Raw genomic sequence first — 20,155 nt, 5'->3', positions numbered from 1 at the left:
GAGTCATAGAGAATGAATACCAAACACAGACCATCGAGATGGCTCAGCAATTATTCGTCTTTGGAATAGTTTTTTTTTTTTTCTTATTCAGACTTGTCCTTTGTTGGGTCACAGCTAGGCAACTTGTGGTTTGCAAATTAACTAGAAGCCAATATTTTCTTTTTTTTAAGATTAAAAAAAAAAGATTTACTTCCTTTTATTCTCCATGTGCCTGTGAGTGAGTGTACGCATTAGGTATACATACCATATGAGTTGCAGTATGTGTGAAGTACAGGCTGTTGGGGGGCTAGTCTATGTGGGTGCTGGTTACTCAGCCTGGGTCTTCTCCAAGAACAGAAAGTTCTTTTAACCACCCAAGCATTTCCCCAACCACAATCTTTTTCCCCACCAGAGAGATAATGTTAGCATGTTGTTATAGAGCAGGGTCATCCAACCTGCAGCGTGTAACCCAGAAAAGTTATGAACGCAGCCCAACACGAAACCACAAACTTATCTGAAACATTACGGAACTATTTTTGGTAACTTGATTACGTGGTTCTTGCGGGTGAGTTTTGAAGATGACAATATCAGGCCACAATATCATGCAAAATAAACTTATGTGCGCTCTTAATGTTTCTATGCGAGTATGTCTTCAATTTTACCGAGGTTTGTGGCTTCCAATCGTGTTATTTTCTAAGCACAGACTCTCACATCGGCATCGTCAGACATTACATGTGCTCATGGTAACTTGGGGAGTGAAACGTGGCCATTGTCAATGCAGACTTAACCTACCATTACGAATGATATTCCGTGTTGCTTAGAAGACAGGTAAGTATTCTTACTTGGTGAAGGGTGTTGCGCACTTCAGCTATGTCTGTCTGTGGTCTGTCTGCTGCATTTTACAGTTGGCCCTCTGCCTCACCCAGCATTCCATGAGTCATACAGCAGTCCACAGGAACTATGATCTTTACAAGTCTGAGTGCCCAAGCATCTCTTGCCACCATCCCCCACCCAAGCCCACTCCCTTGCATTCTCAGCAACAACAGGAGGGCCTGGCTTCTCTCTGCCTTGTTCCTCCTTGGTCTCACGGGCCAAGATGTAGACACTACCCTGTTTAAAGCAAAACTTAACAGAGTACAGTTGCTGAAAATTGAGAGCGGATTATAGCCCAGGAAGAGCACCAGCCCTTGGCTGTTGGTGTTGGCCTGTGGACATCAATTCTCTTTTCAAGTATGCTCTAAACATACGCCATGACCAGGTCCTGGGAATAAGTCCTCGTGCAAGACAAAAAGAGCTTCTGTCTCAGCAGGGCACTCCAGGGTGGACTTCACCTGGAAATTCATGGTCTTTGGCTTATCATTGCACACACAGGCTGGGAGTGGGTTCTAAAACTTGTCAGGCACTCGTGGGGCTATAGTTGTAGACAGGCCAGTGGATGTTCAACTGTAGCCCCACAGGTGATTCTGGCTCAGTCAGTTTGGTGCTGGCCGGTGTCTTTAGGGAAGGAAGACAATTCAGGCTCTAAAAGGACTCTGAGCTTGTTCCATATGAGGAGAACCTGGGCAATGTCTCTGTGTCTTTGATCAACTTAGGGCAGCAGGAACAGTGTAGGACACTTCTATGGTCTCAATAATCTTTCATTGGAGTTTCATCTAAAACCATGAAGTGGGCTATAAGTAGATCCCTGGGGAAGCTTGGCAGGGGGCAAGGAGATCTCTAGCAACTCTCTCTGCAAGCACTGGCCTGTGGCCTCCTTACCTGGCCCACTTGGTTGAATGGACTTAGAAATGGCTTTTTGGTGTTGGTGGAAGCTTTCTTTCTGAATGGAAGCAGACTTAGAGCCCAGGGAGACCAGGTCAGGGTGTATGGGCCAATCCCAGTGCCTTCTAAGCTTCTCTACTGTAGGCTCCCTGGTCTCTTATCCACACCTCTCTCTCTCTCTCCCTGGATCCTGTAGTTCACATTTTAGCCGTCTCTGCTTCTTTTCTAACTATCCGCAGCCCAGAGTGTCAAGTCTTCCGTGTGAGCACAGAAAGAGAGCAGAATGTCAGGCTGTTTGAAACATATCTCTGTATCCCGGCAACAAGACTGGCCCATGCATCTGGTCACCCCCAGTCCATGGCTATGCTGGAATCCCCATGTGCAGCCCCTATGGAGCAACTGCTGCTTTTAATTCATACAGAATTCCAGTGTGCTCTGTAGATTGGCTCTCAAAAAAGTGTCCTTCCTCTCATGTCCCAGGGAGCTTTCAATGTAGCCTAAATTAGACGCTGTTTCCTGCCATGAGCTTCCCTCACACTGGCTGTCCTGTGCTGTTTGGAAGTGTTTCTTCTCTGCACTTGGAGAGGGAAAGGGGCATGGTGTGTTGTGGACATGGACTGTTTGGAGTGAGAGTTGGTAGTCAGGTCCTGGTACTGAAATAACAGCTTAGTGTTCTTGTGAGAACGTTGATCTGACCCCAAGGAACCAACAGTAACCAATGGAAAGCTCCTCCTGATCACTGACTGTGGGGAGTGGGTTCAATCTCATCATTGGAGTTTTGAGTGCTGAGGGGCTCTTTGAGGTGCAAATTCAACCCTTATTACTCTAGCTCTGTGAACATCACAGCACAGGAGTGGTGAGGGAGAACCTTCTGGGATCACAGGCGTGAGTCTTTTCTATTATGCTAGCTGATCCTATATCCTCTCCCAGTCTGATCCTCTCTTCTAGGTGGCAAAAGACTTAGACCCTGAGAGCAACCGCCATGGCTCAAGTCCGGAGATGGACAACGGGAGAATGGAATTTGAGCTCATGTATTCATCATATCTTCACACCCACGTGGTCCTGGGCTCACACTGCCACTCCTGGGGCCTCCAACCCTTCTTATTCTCATGTGTGGTATACAACTTAGAGCACACATCACTACCCTAGAAGTAATAGGAAGCTTGCAAGTACGGAGGTGGATGTGGTGATGTGTGGGCTACAAACATCGTATACTTAGACATCTGGGGCTCAGCGCTGGCCTCCTCTACAAAATGGCTGAACATAGACTGGAGAGAATCTGAAGGACACACTGTAAGAGGCAAGGGATCTGTGGAGGAAGCAGGCTTGCAGCCATCGACAAATCCACCTTAGCTTCCATCAGTGCCCTTACCCAGCACAGGCACATGCAGAATGCTGTGGTTTCCAGATGTGTTCTGGGACAGGGTCCGTCTGTCCTCTGCTGCCTTCTACTACCTGTGTGTGCAGGGTGGGCCCTCCTCCCCGACAGCTATGGGACAAACTCTTGTGATTTCACACTAAGCCATTGCTTTCGCGGTGAAGAACTGGCTAGCCCCTCAGGAGCAATCCAGGTCGTCTGGAGAAAAGGGAACACCTTTCCCTGTAGAGATTGTCTGGCACCAGCAGTTAGACCAAGGAGCGTGAGTACCGGCTCTTTGGCTAAGACCCCAGGACCCCCAGAGTCAGGTTTGAGGGGCAAGACCAAGGGTGGGAAACTCCACACGGCAATGTTCACTGCAAATTCTTGGCAGCTGGATTTAAATACAGATCTTTATTAGGGAAATTATAGGTGAAGGTACATCACTTTCACTGATATGACTTCCAAGTAGAAATGGCTTTTTCAAATAACTGTCATATATTAAAGACGAGAATAAAAAGGCACACACAGCACATAGGAAGCTGCCTTCTCCTGGGCCATTTTCACATTATCTGGGAGACACAACTGAAACAAAACACAGCATTCACCACATGCAACACGGAACCCATCGCTGCCCGGGCACTGCAAGTCCATCCAGGTTGGCAATCACTTTTGGCTGTCTGGTTCTGTGAACTTGGCAACGGCCGGAGTCTCCTGCGGACTTTGGAGGCTTCTATGGAACATTTTGAGGAGTGAGATTATTTACCTTAAGATGGACCAGGGAAGCTGTGTAAGGGAACAGCTCCCCGGCTCTCATCTTCTGTGCATTACCTGGAGAGGGTGACTGGCCCCTGGGAGGAGGCTCCTGGTGACACCGCGGATGAGGAAATCACACGTGAGAAGACAAACAGAACCCACTGGAGAGGCCTACCATCCCAGGCCAGGTCCCAAGGAGGAAGGCAACTTTTTGTTCTTGTGACCCTCTCTCAAAGCTGAACAAAGAGCCAGATGACTCTGCCCCCACTTTCTTGTTAGAGACCCTTTGTCCTTGGGAGCCAGCAGCAGCACAGGGTAAACAAGACAAGGCACAAATCTGGGCTACAACACAAAGCAGACTGTAAGTCTCCAACCCCCATTCCCTATCCAAATGCAAAGGCTGGTAATAGAGGGGCGGGCTGCCTGGTAGGTTACTTAGTGTCCAAGGGAAGATGGGACTTGGAGGGCGTGAGTTCCAGCAGGGACAGCTAGGTGTCCCCAGTCAACAGCAGATCGCTGACATGCTGGGCTTGTATTTTGAAAGCAAAGGAATGGGGGATTAAGGTGGAGAGACTTTTCCTATGTAAATGTACTATTTAAATGCATATTTGCTTTAGGCTGGCTGTCTCCAGTCAGAAACTGACAAAGCAGAAGAACCGACACACACGTAAGTCTCCCTACAGTTTCTACCCTCATCTTTTACAAAGGATCAACAACTATAGTGAAGATGAAGGGCTGTGCTTGCTCCCAAGCAGCATCCTCAAAACCCTGGGGTAGATGCAAAGTGGCTGCTGCCCTAACATTGTAGTTGTGTGGTATCTGGTCCAGGGGCACGGCATGGTCATTTCAAAGGGGCTCAGAACAATTCCGTACCCCTCTGAGGGTCCATCGCCGCACTTAGCCGCATGCCCCACATCCTAACCGGCTTAAGCATTTTAGTTTTCGTTCCAGTTAGATCAAAATCTTGCTGGATGGATTTTTCCTTCTTCTGTGAAGTCAACTTAAAGGACTATTTATAGAAATGCTCCCCTTCCCCCGACATTGCTAACGTAACAATTCTACAGATTATTTACTCCCAAACACCTGTTTTTGATAATTCTCTTGCTTCCTCCCTCTTACTTGGGTGTCCATCCAACTGGACAAGGAAGCTCCCCCCACTTTTCCCTTCTCTTCTTCCCACATCTGTTTCATCTGAAACTGCAGAGGACAAAACACTTCCAGGGCCACAGTCAAGCCGCAGCACCAACACCAACACCTGTTAGGCTGTCCCAAGGGGAAAGAGGCACAGTGTTATCTATGACAGCAAAGGTGCCCGGCAGCTACCAGGACAGGGATGGCAGCAATGCCAGTGGTGAGGAAGATCCGATCTAGGGTTGAATCTTTGATTCATTGACTTTAAAAAATAATGGAAAATAATTGAGCACCGTTATTCCTCAATAAAATGTTGTGTTTGATGCCACCACAGTTTTAAGGTGACAGTTATGAAAACATGAGGCTCAACAGTCCTCGGACCTAAGTGCTGGTGCTAAACCACCTTGCTTTGTTTGGCTTCGTGTGTCCAACGTAACCCTGCGAGCCGCAAGGACACCAAGGCTGCTTACCTCCATGACCAACCACAGCCTGGACCTCAGGGCCAGCTCCTCATACTCAGCCTTTGCATTTGGGTTAGAGACAGTGCACAAACGAGACATTGGTCATGGGTGACAACATGGACTCTGAACAAAAGCAGGGGGCTGAACAGACAAGTTTCCAAACAAGACATACATGTGCACAGGGTTTTCGGGGGACACCAGACATTCTCCTTTCTTTCTTGCTGTCCCATTTGAATAAAAGAGTTCACCTTGCAAGAGTCCTTTTTCAGGGTCACGGAGACAGTCTTGGAGACACATGGTGATGGATGAGGGAGAATGATGAGCATGACGGGGTGAAGGAGAGCATGGGATGAGGGCGGATCTCACTCTTCCTGGCCTCACACTCCTGCCTCAGCTTGGGAAAGCCCTGCAGTCTTTGGGGGTGGAGGCACCCAGTTCCCATGAAGAAAAAGGGTGCCCCTCCTGTCTCAGCTCCAAGAGACAAACCTGGGGAGTCCTTATTCAGAGAAGGTCCTCCATGGCACAGATACGATTACAAAGGAAATAATATAGTAGTGACTTGGGCCTGTCACCAATGACACTGGATAATCAGACTACATGAAATAAACACCATGTATCTTGCTACATAATCAAATAGTGAAAATACAGCAAATCGTGCAAAGCAAGTCCCTCGGAAATGGCTTCAGCCCTGCTCAGGAGCAGAGGAAGTGGCTGTGGGCCCTTCCCTAACACTGACTTCAGACCTAGGCTCCTTCTGTAAGCTCCTCAGGCGTCTGACCCACGCCTCTCACATCTTGAGCCTCCTGTTGACAAGAACAAAGGAGACACCATTAAGGCAGATTCTCACCACCACGTGCCTGGATGCTGCATGGCCTGGCAGGAGCCATGGGCCCTACTCCTGATTTCAGCTCGCTGCCATGTGTCTTCCTTCCGAGGTCGGAGAGAGTGGGAAAGCAGGGGAGGACACGGCCAGGGCTGATGCTCGGGGTCTGGATGACGGTGGTAAGCAGAAGACAGATGAACAGGTAAAACGCAGGGTGAGGCACACACACACTGGCATGGGAGGCATGGTACACGGAGCACATGACAAGGCACTCTGCCTTAAACTCAGGACTCTGATGTTGAGGCTATGTATCTACGCCAGCAACAGCAGGCGCTGTGTCCCCAGGCATCCCCAGGCCTCAGAACTCCAAGAGGCACCTCCCACAGCTTCCATCAAAAACTCATTTTTCTTTTAAAATCTCTTGGCTGGTGCCGCATCACCAGAAGAAGAGGTTCTGGCACTCAGAAGGTGGCCTCTGGGGCTGCATGTCCTCCCAGAAGGCATCGGTGCGGGATAGTGTAAGGACCACCCCTCACCTGCCTATCAGCGGACAGGAGCACATCCTGTGTCAGCCTCTCACAAGATGCAGCTTCTCGGGCATTTCCATGGTGACTCTGTCCATCAGGCTGCAGTTGCCCATCAGAAAGGCATCATAAGCCACTTTAGCACAGAGGGGTTCCCCAGAGCCCCATAAGGACAGGTAGAGTTTGCTATGGTTCCTAAGTGATGGTCCACTCTCTTGATCTCTGCAGCCTGCTTCTCTAGGACTTGGAGGCGGATAGTGAGAGGCAGAGTCTATGGGCATTTCTGAAAGTGGTTTTGCACCTCAGGGCAGCCTCAGTTTGGCCATTGGTTGCTAGCGGCAACAGTTCTTCCCAGGGTCCTGGAGGGGCTAGGCTCATTTTTCTAAGCAAAGCTGTGGCGTGGGCACAGGTCTGTCCTCCAGATGTGTTTTAGTAATAGTAGGAGGACCCCAGCTGAGGCCACTCTGAGCCCAGATTGCAGCTGCTAACAACAAGAAGAACGGGCAGTGACCCTGGGCCTGAAGAGGGGCTCACTCAGAGTCCAGCTTGCTCTCCTCAGCTCTGAGGAGGGGATATGGGCTGGCGTGAGCTGTCCAGATAAAGGGTAACAGCTGGTAACACAGGTCTTCCCTGAAGCTCCCTAGCAGCATGGGTGCCAGCAAGGATCATGAAAGGCTGTATCTCTAATGCTAGAACCATAAGGAGCACATCCAGGGGCACAGAACTTAGGGACCCAGGAGAGTGTGACCCACGGGCCCCTGGGCTTCCTCCCTCTGATCCATTGGCTGCATCTTCAGATCATTTCCGTTTTCTGCCCTGATTATGAAAATTATACCCAGAGGTCTGGAGTCCAAGATGTGTGTGTTTACACGAGGTGAAGAGGAGGGTCAAGAAATTCAAATAATCCTCTTTCAAAACACTGCTAAAATCAGAGCTTTTCACCCTAGCCTTCCAATCCAAACTGGGACCAAAACATAAAGACATAGATTGCCAGGTGAGGGTGGGGTGGGACAGTAGAATATTCTAGAACTTTAACCCAATTCACTGAAGGCAGACATCTCAAGAGTTAGGACTGAGGCAGCTGTGCCCAGATAGCACAGCATCCAAGGGATGTTGGGAGCAAAAGGACAGACTAAAAAGTCCCTGAAGCTGCTGGCCCTTCAGTAAGTTCCAGAGCACATCTGTCCTCCCCACGAGGGACCCGTTTAAAGATTCTAAAGTGAGTTGTCCAACGAAAAGACTCCCTGAGAAGCAGCTCACATCTGTTTTCTGAGAAGTTATCATTCCTCCTGCTCACCCAAGAGTCTGTAGATACCCTTCTCTGCTGGTGCCAAAGCTGCTCACACAGTCAGGGGAGCAAGTCACCTCATGTCCTGAGAAGGCTACAAGGGGTAGTGTGGCTGAGGGGAAGCCATTATGCCCTTTCCTGGCTAAGCAGATCATCTGGCCTTCATAGGATTGTAGACTTTGGGTGTGAGCCTTGGGAACTCCTGGCCAGGGGCTCAGCTCGGGGCAATGCTGCCAGGCTTGGCGGGTCCTCTGTGGCTTAGCTTCCTTCCACCCCAGTCTCTGGACATCTATGGTTTTTTTCATAGCTTAGCAGACGGAGCAAGGCCTTAAGAACGCATAAATACAGCAGCTGGTGTGGCCACCAGGGCAGACAAGTCTGAGCATCTGCCCAAGGTGTGAGGGTCTGCCCTGGGAGAGGGAAGAATTTACCATCAAGTGTGAGCACCTGCCCCGGGTGTGGGGTCTGTCCCCGAAGAGGGAAGGGCGAGTTACAAAGCGCCAGGGCAGAACGCACAGTGGTCCATCTGCAGGAAGCAGGTAACTAGTTTCTCTTTTTCTGAGCAGCCTTTCTCTTCTTCTGTCGCTTCTTTTTTCCTATCTTTTCTTTTTTCCCCACTTTTTCTTCTCTGCGCCCCCTTAGATAAAATTAGTAGAACCATTAATCACATTGCAGCACACAGGAGTGTATCTCAGTTCACACAATCTTTGGCATTGCCTCATGAGCCAATTTAACTGTCTTCAGTTTGAGGCCTGGAGGCCCCTTGGCAAAATGAGGCTCATAAACAATGTATTAAAGTAAACTAGACATTTCCCACCACCCAACAGTTAAACAGGCTGCCCTAACCCTGTGACCCGGGAACTGCTGACAGCGACTGCCCCTTTGCCAGGCAGGTTCTGGTTCTTAGCCACGTTTGCCATAGCTCACCCTGAGACAGGAATGCACATCTCAAAGGGCGTGGAAGGAAGCCCCTCGGTCTGCCTTCCTTTTCAACAGCAGAGGTGAACTCTGCCTTGGCTACAAATCTGCATTTCAAATTAACAAAGCACTAGAGGCTGGAGGCCCCAGGCTCAGGCAGCCCTCCAGGAGAGGCTAGGAAAGGCGGCATGATTGATCCCACCTCTCTCTTCTGGATGCTGGGAGCATCCCTAGGGATAACTGAGATTGTTCTAGAGAGCTAGGGAGAGAGATGGTTAGCAGAGTTTTATTAGAGCAACTGGTTTGTGACTGTCACATTAAAATGATTCAAGCTGAATGGTATTTAATGATTTATGGGGTGAGGTCACCTGTTCCTACAAAAGCTTGATATTAAATGGCCTGGAGTCATGGGATTTTTTTTACATGGGAGACTAGGAAAGCTTGATATTACTGGGTTTGAGTCTGGGGATTACATGAGGATGTTAGGAGAACCGAGGAGGGGGAGGAGGAGGAGGAGGAATTAGTGAGTCAGGTATTATTCACCAGAAAATAGAGTTCTACTTCCATTGGGTTAAAAAAAAAAAAACAAAAAACACACAAAAGCGGACTCGGCCTGCATGGTGTTGCTCACCCGCAGACTTCAGGACGTGCAGAACATCCACAGCACCTGACCAGCAGGTGGTCTCGTGTCTTACAATCTTCAGAAAGGTATCCATCTACCAACTAATGGATTTTTATTTCAGGTAAATAAATTCCCACATACAGTAGGAGGTTTACAGCATGAAACAATTAGCGTTTTATTGCTAGTGCATAGAGTGTCACAGTTGATACAATTTCGGTACAAGTGGAAAAATACACTGTGGCTACATTGGAAAGCTGCAGTACATTTATATGTCGTATATTTTTCTTTACAACTTGCCAGTAGTTTAAGATCATAGAGATCATCTACTGACATTACTATGGCTCAACTTCAAATATATGAATTGACTACAAATATATTCTGAAGTACATTTGTTTTCCAAGGAAACATAAAAAGTGCACAAAAATATATGTAAAAAAAATGCCTTGCAAATAGTTACCAAAACCACCAGGGCCATCTGTGATCATAAGTATGAATCCGAGTTTTATCTTGTCTCCACTTCTAATTGGGACCTGAAATCCCCGCCGTGACTTCATGACAAGATTCTGGCTTGTTCATTATTATTATTTTATCATCTCTGATATTTGAAGACTCAGAAACCATGGAGCCACCATGGTGTATATAGGACATAGAGACAATTAGAAAAATCAAATTCCTCAAAGTAAGTTTTCAAATTTAAAGTTTTGTTTATAACTATGCTTCAGGCATGTTTTTGTGGGTAAATACAGGCACGTTCTCACATTATCCAGGAGGAGCTGGCTCCATTCTGCAGGAGGCCAAAGAGAAATCTCACAAAGGGCCCAAGTGAGAGGAGAGCAAAGAGAAGAGAGGGGGGAACACATCCCCAATCCCTCTCCTCCTTCTGATGCAGCATTGGTCGATCAGGATACAGAGCTGAGAAGCAGAAGCCAGATGAAGCATGCTTTTTGGAGGCAAGCAGAGCAGGAATGGCTAGGTAAGGGTCTCTGAGCACAGACCCCAGGGGTATCATTTACAGGAAGCCTCCTGTTTGTACCCAAATACAATCACTGAACTGGAAGAAGGAGGTGAAGGCAACAGTCTCTGCCCAGCCCTGAGCTGCGTGAGACTCACAGCAAGGCATCTGTCGAGGGGCGCCCCCTGCAGGACCAGCCCTGCAGTGTTCCTCCAGCTCTGGAGGACGGTTCCCTGCAAAGCCACCACCTGCAACTGTGCCCAGAGACACCCAGGAAAAGAGAAGCTCCAAAGCAAACTGAATATAGATCTTGAAGTTATCACTGTTTTTAAAAATGAGCATGAGGATGAGGAGGATGAGGATGAGGATGAAGCTAACTGGTTAGGGTAATACAATTTCTTAGAAAAACCCCAGTTATAAAAGCTCCATTGTGCATGGGCGAGGGCATGGATGAATATAAGCTGCAATATCGTACCATATGCTATGGTGGAGTGTCTTTGTGCTGGCAAACCTCAGCATGACCCCGGTCAGTGCTGTCCCACTGGCCAGCCTGGCCAGGGTTCCGGCCCTCCTCCCCTCCACTGCCTTTTCATCTCCCACGGATGTCAACTTTTCTCGGGGGTCTACTGGGAAGTCCTTTGGGATGCCGTGCTTACTTGTTTAAAGCTTTCTCCAAGTACTCCTGAATCCACTTTAATTTCGGGTCAATGCACACTTGTCTGTTGTTGCTCTTCAGTCTTGCACTGCCAAAACAGAAGGGGAGACACGGTATAGCCAAGTGGAAGAGAGGCATTGCCTGGGCTCACCCAATACACCTCACTCAAGGGCCCAGCTGCTGCCCCCGGAAGCCGCAGGTTTGAAAGCTTCCCAAGGATTATGGGAAAGACATAGCACTTGAAGTGTGTAGCGTCCACCATTCCAGAGTTAGGAATGTGCTAATGATGCTTCCCAGGGGACACAGGGAAGAGACCTGGGGTGGGGGGGAGCATTTGAGCTCTGGTCTTTGATGGGTAAGCAGGAGCTTAGTAAGACAGTAAAGCAAAGGGGAAACCAAGATCAAATGCACTGAAGGAGTGGAAGTACCCCAAAGAGGTGGAGGAAGAGTGGGTACAGGATGCTCAAAGAGCCGCATGGAAGGGGCAAAAGGCTGTGACTTCATGGGGATGGTCTTGGAAACTTCTGGAAAGTACCCGAAGTGGCTTTAAAATTTCAATGGGTTGCATTGATAGCATATTGGACCCGACTTAAGGTTAGCACAGGAGGAAGAGCAGCTTTCCAGGGAGGGGAGGAGCAGTGAAGAGAGACAGTTCAGGGGGGCAGGGGATAGGACAGAGGAATTGTCACAGCATGCTCCACGGTCTTGTTCTTATTGAAAGTCGGCTCAGTGTTCTTCTCACCAAGTTTCCTAATGGGGAGACAAACTGATGAACTTATCCCCGGGATATTCTCAAAGTCCTGGATGTCAGGTAATTCTAACACATTCTGAGAATCCTCCTCCCCAGACACTGAATGGTTCTGAGGAAAACTAACCAGTGTCCTGGGGCAGGTAAACTTCTTACAGCAGGGTGTCCGTTAATTAATAGTTGTGCAGAGGAAGGGTGTGACTTGAAAGAGGAAATGCGGAGTGCCCATCTGGGTACAGCCTTTTGTTAATTTAGCATTTGCCTAGACCCAATAGTTGTATCTGGCAGGATGGGCTGAAGGGCCATTCCCCAGCCAGTGAACCAGCATGGCCTAGGCAAAACTAAATATACCATCTTTAAAATACCTTCCACAAGAGAGTACTGTATTTTAATCAAAATAGTATAAATATTTTCCATCTAGGTCCCTAAAGCATACTTGTATGTAACCAACACAGTTGCAGCAGCGAAGGCTGTAAAGAAGATGAAGAAAAGAAAGAGTACGCAGTTACTGTTGGGTGGGAAAACCCTAGGAAAGGATAAAGGGCACAGCTTTTATCCCAGCTACTGGGTCCTTAGTCCGTTGTTAGTGTTAAGTCACCCGAGGATGTGAGCCCCTCCTAGGAGACTAAGCCATCACCCTCCTCCAGCATGGGAGGACGGACTAGGGGACTAGTACACACACTGTCTTTCTCCAGGAGTCTGAGACTTTTACATCTCTCATTTACATGCGTTGGGCTTTTCTTGTTTCCCACCTAAATTTAAAGCAAATGCTGGCAGCTACCATCACCGTCTAGCAAAACAAAAGTCTCCAGACAAAGTGACCTTAAAACGTTGGCCTTTCGGCAAGTGGTTAAACTTGACATTCACAGAATCCAGGTCTCATAATCTTTTTTTGCTGTATGAGGAAGAATTAACTTTGGACACCAGAGTCTTGAAACTGACAGGCTCAACCGTTGTCAGTTGAAGGCCGACCTCAGTAAAGTCGACAGCTTTTTTTCTGTGCAGCGACAGAGAGCGGCTCGGGAAGAAGGAGAAACACTGAGGGCAACGGGTTTCTGGGAAGAAGAGTAGCCTTTGAAACTCATGTCTGATGGCACATCAGAGTCCTCACGGTGGCAGCAGCTGCCACTAACTCTGCCAAGTCTGAGGCTTCCTATCTTGTGCTCCTCTTTGGAGGGTGACGGCTAAGACTTACACAATCTGAAGGGCACAGTTTGGAGTGTTGAGGATTTTCAGATGTTTGACGTTGGATCTGGAGACATGGCTCTCGAAGAATCGGCACGGGCATCTGTAGGTCAGGCTGACGGGCTTCCCTGAGGGTGTGGAGAGAGAGAGCAAGGCCACTCGTTACTCTGTCTAGCGCTGGAGATTTGAGGGGTTAGATGGTGAAGAATCAGGAAACAGGCAGGAATGGTTACAGAGACATTCTTGCAAAGAGCATCCTCTCTGCTAGGGAGCACAGCGAGATCCCACTGGGCCCAGCTTCTGTGGGACAAAGGACAAAAGGACCCGGGGAAAGTGGAGGAGGTTCTAGGCTCCCTCTTCTTCCCTTGGGCTGGACCTGAAGTTAGGGGGTGCAGGGGGAGGGGGTGGGGTGCCATCTACCACCTGCAGCTTTCCCTCCTCCCACTCACCCTAAGCCCTGGAAATCACAAAAGAATCCAGAGGGGACACCCTGGATTTACCTTCTATCCCGCTTTCCCCAAAAGCTGGAGTCAAGTGTGGCTTTTATGATCAGTACCTGGATGCCTAGGCCTCCTGGATCCTATTACCAGCTTTGTTTGCCAATTCCCCAATTTGCAAAATGCCATAATTGACACTCATTAGTGTAAATTAGCAAAGGGCTCCTTTAGAACTCCTCTTAAGACCCACCCTTCACGTCTAGAATTGCAAGCCCTGTGACCAGGCTCATAGCCACCCCCACCAAGATTTTTATCCCAGCTCTATTTAATATCCCCCAAATGTTTGAATTTATGGATCTTTTTGCCAAAGTTTAAAAGTAAGGCTGAGAATAGTTAGTCCAGGGATTTTAAGTTTGCTTATTTAGAGTTCCAGGGGCCTTCTGGAGATTCTGAAATTCTGTTCCTTTGGGAAACAGCTGGAGAAGTGGATCAAATCGCATGGATGATGGCTTATCTTTTCTTGCAGGTGTTATTTAGTCGAGGGATGGCGTGGTCTGGGAAGAGCAATGCACATAGACACCAAAGCAGAGAAAAAGCAGATTTCACATACATGCCAAAGTCCAGACCAGCTCTGCTGCCACACTGGACTTGGGACCTAGAGATCTCCACTCATGGGGCCAGAGCGCATCCCACTCGAACGTGGTTTCTCTAATCTGGCCTGAGAAGCCTCCTGCCCTGGGTCTGACCAGAGAAGCCTAGGATGTCTAGGATCTGGCCGCAGAGTTGTATCAGCTGATTGGGCAAGACAAAAACCACAGCAAGGTTAACCACGCTGCAACTTGGGGACTGTGTAGGACCAGAAGGTACCCAGGTGCTAGGGGGTAAAGAAAACAACTCACTTTGGCAATGCAATGTCTCAATGGGTCCTGCCTAGAGAACAGGGTCCCATCCAGACACTGGATGGTAGAAGCCAAATATCGGACTCTTCCGAGAGTCAGAATATACCTGAGGGTGAGGCACCCCACTTACTCTGACGACTGCACTCCAGCCTCGAGGACCCGGGATCCTGCATTTCTGTCTCACACCCAATGTCCCAACTGTGACACTTTCAACCTCACCAGCGCATGCAGTTTTTAATGCCCAAAATCATCGTGTTCCTTGTCTGGGTAGTGGGGGCCAGAGGGAAGGTGCAGCCATTAACCGAATACAAAGATCGAAATTGCCTGACATTTGTGTATCTTCTTTGATCAGCAATTCCCTACGCTTTTAGAGAACATTTTTCTCCCACCAAGCATTTCCAACCTTTCCAACCATACTCAGCCGAACACAGGTGGCAAAACCGTCTGTTCACCGGGTGAGAACTCAGACCAACACTCTGGGTGCACTTGGGCCGCATACAGCTAGCAGCCTCACCGAGAGCCCCGACTGTCCCTCGGTTCTCTCCAGGAAACACCGCAGCCGAAGAAGGCAGGGTTTTGTTTTGTGTGTTCAGAGGCAATGGTTTGTTTTGTTTTGCAGCAGCGGTGTCTTGTAACAGCGCAGAGTTTTCTCTTCAGTGTCAAAAAAAGAAAACAAAATGAAAGCCCTTTCCCAGTGAAACGGGACACCACCCTGGGTCTGGGAGACTGAACTCTGCAGCAGCTCCCATTCCAGAGCAGAGGGCTCCGGGGCTGGCTACAAAAGCGCCCATCTGCAGGTGTGTTTGGGGGTTGGGGAGAGGTGTGTATGGTTTGGGTGACTACTGTGGCTTTATCTAGCGATACGGCGAAACAGAAAGGGGGCAGAGAAAAGATTCGCGCTCAGGTCCGCGTCGCTACGGACCAACGAACTGTGCAGAAGCGCTGCCCTAGCTGGTGGCGCGAGTTCAAGTGCTGCGCAGCGCCTGGTCCCGAGACCCTGAAAGGTGCTGTAAGAGGACCCGCTTCGCTGGGGCGTGGAGGTGGAACGGAGAGACACGAAACTCAGCTGCACCGTATCTATAACCAAGCCAAGCACTTTGAGCTACTTGACTGGCGGTCAAGAGTTTGCTTACACACGCACCAACCGAACCGATCTCCCTCACCGTAGGCGCCGGGACCGCGCTGCCCTTTCCTTCTGGAAACATCTGGGCGCGGGAGGCCACTAGCTGAGTACAGCTGGCGCGCTCTGAGACCCGCAACCCAGGACACCGCCGCCCACGCTTTCATTCCACTCTAACCTCAAGCTTGCCCCACAATCCTGCCGATCCTCTCCTGCAGTCCTCACTAGGTCCTACGACCGCGCTTGGCAGAGCACAAAACCTCGGTGCGACGCGTGAGACACGGGAAAAGGCACCCGAAAGGAGTGCGCCCTGTAAAGTGGCTGCCTCAAGTTCGCTTGCGGTGCAGGGCGCCGAACGAGTTCTTTCTCCCCGACTCTGGCGCAGGCAGAGGAACCGAGGACCTGGGGAGCCACGGAGCAGAGCTGCCAGCTCTTCCCGGGCCCGGGCGCGGATTGCACTTACCATCACTGATGCAGAGCGCGGCCAGCACCAGGGCCAGCACGGCGACGACCTTGGCATCCATGGCGTGGGCGGGAGGGCGCGCTGGAGGCTGCAGGGCTGGACAGCAGGAGGACACCGAGGTGGACCGAGAGTGAAAGTGCGGCAGCGGGAGGCGCGCGCTGGGCGCTTTAGAAGCGAAAGGCTGGTGGGGCGGGGCGGCGCTCGTCAAGGGGCGGGTCTGGAGTGTGGCTGGGGTCTCTGACGCGCATCCCCTGCGGAGTGGCCGACCTTCCAGTCCCTCCCTCCCTCCTCTGCTTGGCGCCCTCGGTGTCCCCGGCCCCGCTGGGTGCTGGGACCTTTGATCTTCCTAGTCTCCAACCTGGACTGGCTGCTTGGATCTGGACTGCAAAGAGGCTGGTTTCCCGAGCGTAATGCTCCCATCATGTGGATGGAGAAACTAAGGGCGTGTCAAAGGGGAAAGCGGTAAAATAAGCATCAGTGAGTCAAAAACAGTGGGTTCCAGGCGCGAGGGTATGGTGAGCCCTCTCCAAAAGTTGTTAGAGAATCTTGTCTTTGGTCCCAGGACCTTAAACTGACCCACCGCACGCCCAGGCTTTTTGCCGTAGGGGACAGTGAGGCTTAGGGCAAGCAACGTGACCAGTCTGTCACGTTAGAAAAAGTGGGATTCCCAGAAAGTATCACTGTTATCAAAGTCGGGGAAGTGTCGTTCTGATGAAGAGCTGTGCTGCTGTGGAAGGAAACCAAGAGATTCTCCCAGAGGGTCTCAGCACACGTGAAATTTCTCTGCCTTCTCCCCTGTGTACCCCTGTTCTGTTGGCTGCGGGAGGGGAGAGGGAAAGGGGCTGGGGAGTGATCACAGCTTATACCCCGCTGAGTGGAAACGAAGGAGAATTGTCTGAAAGACTCAACTCCCGCGAATCGTCGTGCCTCACACTTAGCGCTTGGTTTTAATGGGTGCTCAATTAATGGAAGCCGGAAACAGCTTCTTAAAACTTCAGCATGCCCTGCCTTTCCCGAAAAAAGTCGAGTGTTCTCCAAAGGACGAAAGAGCTCCCTGCCGTCCTGCTCCCGAAGGGGGTCATGGTGTCTTTATAAATACACCACTGACGTTCAGCTCTGTCGGTAGGCCGCTGTGCTCCAAGTTGGTCAAACAAAACAACCCCAACCCGGCGCTAGTAAGAGTCGGGGGGGGGGGGGGCAGATGGACTCCAGCCCGGTGAGAGGCTAAGGGCAGCGTCCTTTGGGCATTCCTCTGCCACAGGCAGTACTAGCCATTCTGTTAGCACCGTTCTCAAGTAGCCACTTAGTGATTTGGATTCTATTACCACGTCCATCCAAGTGGGTATGCAATGGAGACATGCCCCTGTCTCGGGGTGATAAGGGGATCATCTTTTTGAAGGAGTGGTCGGACTGTTGGACCTGGGGCTCCACCTAGGGTCTAAAGAAGAGAGGCTGGAGTCAACAGGAAAATGTCCCAGCATGTGAATGTCCTCTGCGATTCTGCCAAGCACTTTGCACACATTCATTCGTCAGATGAACTGTGGGGACCAACAGCAAATCTGGAACTGCTCCGACTTAGTCCATGCACTTAAAAAGTAACATTCCAGAGAAAGCGGTCATTTGTTTCCATCAGTTTTTTTTTTTTTCCATTGTCTTGAGCGTTCAGGACGCTAAACTCTGAACTTGATGGCCCTGTGCAGCACGAACTTCAGACGCTGGGCTTCGGCGCCCTCTGGTGGTCCGATCTCTTAGGCTCCGTTAATCCGAGAGGTTAAATTCAAGCCGGTCGGGTTTCAATGCCTGTACAGCAGGGTTAAAAAAAAAAAAAAAAAAAAAAACATAGAAGAGGGAAGAAGAGGAGAAGGGAAGGGAGGGGAGAGAAGGAAGGAAGAAGAAAAGCAAGATGCTCTTGAGCAAACACTACCCTGAACACAAAAACTTGTCCTGGTGCTCCCGCCCAGTGCATCTCCAGAGGCAAGGCAAACCTCTTCTGTAAGTTTGTCCAAAAGAGGCATTCAGCTCTCTTGCTAACTTGATGTTTGCTGCAGATTCGGGTGATTAGGACCTACTCAGTGTCCAGGGGCGAGGGTGGGGGAGGGGTGTCCTGTGCAGGCTAAAAATGAATGAAATTGAGACTAACTAGGGCTCAAGCCAGGCTGTCCCCCCCTCTGGCAGATACACACTGAGCTCCCTGACCAGAAACTAGTGTGGGGCATGTGCCTACTCTTCTACATTCATGCACTGAAAGCTTTTCTGTAGGTCCTCCTACTGTGTGTGCAAGACATGGCCTAAGAGTTCTAAATATTTAAAAGAAAAAAATCCTTTTTCACCTGGAGTTTGCACCCTGAGGTAGGAAAGAGCAGTGCTAAAGCCAGTCAGCAAGGAAGCACACATACATCCGATGCCAATCAGCAAGGAAGCATACATACATACATACATACATACATACATACATAATACATACTACATGCGATGCCAGTCAGCAAGGAAGCATGCATGCATACGATGCCAGTAAGTGCTCCGTGGGGATGAAACAATGAGGAAGAGCTTGGGATTTTAATTAGGGTGGTCAAGGCCCTGGGTTTCTGATTTAAAAAAAAAGAAAAAAAGATTTCTACAATTTTATAGTAGATGAATGATTTCACTTAAAACCCTGTCCATTCTAGGGAGCTCCACAGGGACAGATGGGCGTCGTGAGCCTTTTGAACTTGCTCAATGCTCAGCCAAAGGGCTGCCTTTGTTTATGCTTGGTTCGTTTCTCCTTGGTTCCACCCGCTTCCTCTGAGGGAAGGTTTGTTCCATGTGAAGGCACGAAACAGCTCACCTTCTCTGTGAAGACTGAGGCTCAGCTCCCCTCCACACAGCACAGGAATGGAAGGCCTTCTGCTTCTTGGCTTGCAATGCCTGCTACCCAGAGATCAAGATGGGAGCCTGGAGGCTGACTTCAGAGGTACAAAGAAGGCATGCCTGCATGGCCATGCCCTGGATCCCTGGCACAAGCATATGCCCCCAGCGTCAGTGGCTAGCCCTCCCAGATGGCTTCTCAGAGCAAAGATAAAGGTTTGTTTGTATAACTGGCAAGATATTTTCAGTCAGCTCTCTTTTTGATACTGGCATTATTATGGTCTTAAAAAAAATACATTTTGTTAGCAGTGATAGTGGACCATGCAAGGAGTCGCATCATGACACTGTGTAGTAAGCACACTTTGATTATATTTACCTCCCGTTAATCTGATTCGTTCTCTTTCTCACTTCCTCCTCCTTCTGCACTTTTTTCAGTTTCACAGGCTCCTTTTCTTCTTTTCTCTAGACCCCACATAAGAGACAAGTGGTGTAGGAGGGTCTTCTGTCTATGTGTTACTTTCATTGGTTAAATAAAGAGACTGCCTTGGCCTTTTGATAGGGCAGATAATTAGGCGGGCAGAGAAGACAGAACAGGATGCAGGGAGAAAGAAGGCAGAGTCAGAGAGAGCCGCCATGGAGCCAGCTGCCAGGTCAGACATGCTAAGTCTTTCCCGGTAAGCTACAACCTCGTGGTGAACACAGATTATTAGAAATAGGTTGAATCAAGATGTAAGAATTAACCAAGAAGAGGCTAGAACTGATAAGCCAGGCAGTGTTTTGATTAATACAATTTATGCATGGTTATTTTGGGCATAAGCTAGTTGGGCAGCCAGGACACAGCCTGTTCCTCCATACTGACAAAACAGGCAGTGTTGATCTTTGTGAGACTGGCTGTATGCTTCCTTGCAAATGACATAATTTCGTCCATCTTTCTGGCTGAATAAAACCCCATTGCCCATATTTATCACATTATCCATTCATCCGTTTGTGGCACCGTGGCTGTTTCCATAATTTGACGGTGCAAATACTTAAAGACAAGCATAGGAAACACTCTGTTTAGAAGTGGGTTTATGTATTTTTAAGTAATAAGGAAATATGACTGGTACAACGCCTCAAATATTGCTCAGGATTGTTTTTCAAATGTGTGAATTTAGTTTTAAAAAATGAGTTGAGCCAGATAGTGGTGGCACACACCTTTAAGCCCAGCACTTTGGAGGCAGCTGGATCTCTGA

The 20,155-nt window shown here is 49.3% G+C and overlaps 1 protein-coding gene across 2 annotated transcripts; it reads right to left on the bottom strand.

Annotated features, from left to right (window-relative positions):
• Positions 1-3,492: 3,492 nt before the first annotated feature.
• Positions 3,493-16,266, bottom strand: Cxcl12 (C-X-C motif chemokine ligand 12). Of its 2 annotated transcripts, none has more exons than XM_050148384.1 (4): positions 16,080-16,253; positions 13,171-13,288; positions 11,229-11,315; positions 3,493-6,248 (listed from the first exon to the last, which is right to left on the bottom strand). In XM_050148384.1, exons 1-4 carry the CDS (start codon positions 16,138-16,140, stop codon positions 6,233-6,235), a joined length of 282 nt encoding a protein of 93 aa, XP_050004341.1. In that variant the 5' UTR covers positions 16,141-16,253; the 3' UTR covers positions 3,493-6,232. The 2 variants fall into 2 exon arrangements, with proteins under 2 accessions (XP_050004341.1, XP_050004339.1); XM_050148382.1 differs by lacking the exon at positions 3,493-6,248 and adding an exon at positions 6,255-8,717 and having other exon boundaries at positions 16,080-16,266.
• Positions 16,267-20,155: the final 3,889 nt, after the last annotated feature.

This window comes from Alexandromys fortis, unplaced genomic scaffold (genome assembly GCF_014885135.2).
Source record: "Alexandromys fortis isolate MF-2015 unplaced genomic scaffold, M_Fortis_MF-2015_v1.1 scaffold_59, whole genome shotgun sequence".
Lineage (NCBI taxonomy): Eukaryota > Metazoa > Chordata > Mammalia > Rodentia > Cricetidae > Alexandromys > Alexandromys fortis.
Note: the sequence above shows the minus strand (reverse complement) of the source record. Positions and strands in the feature narration are given on the sequence as shown.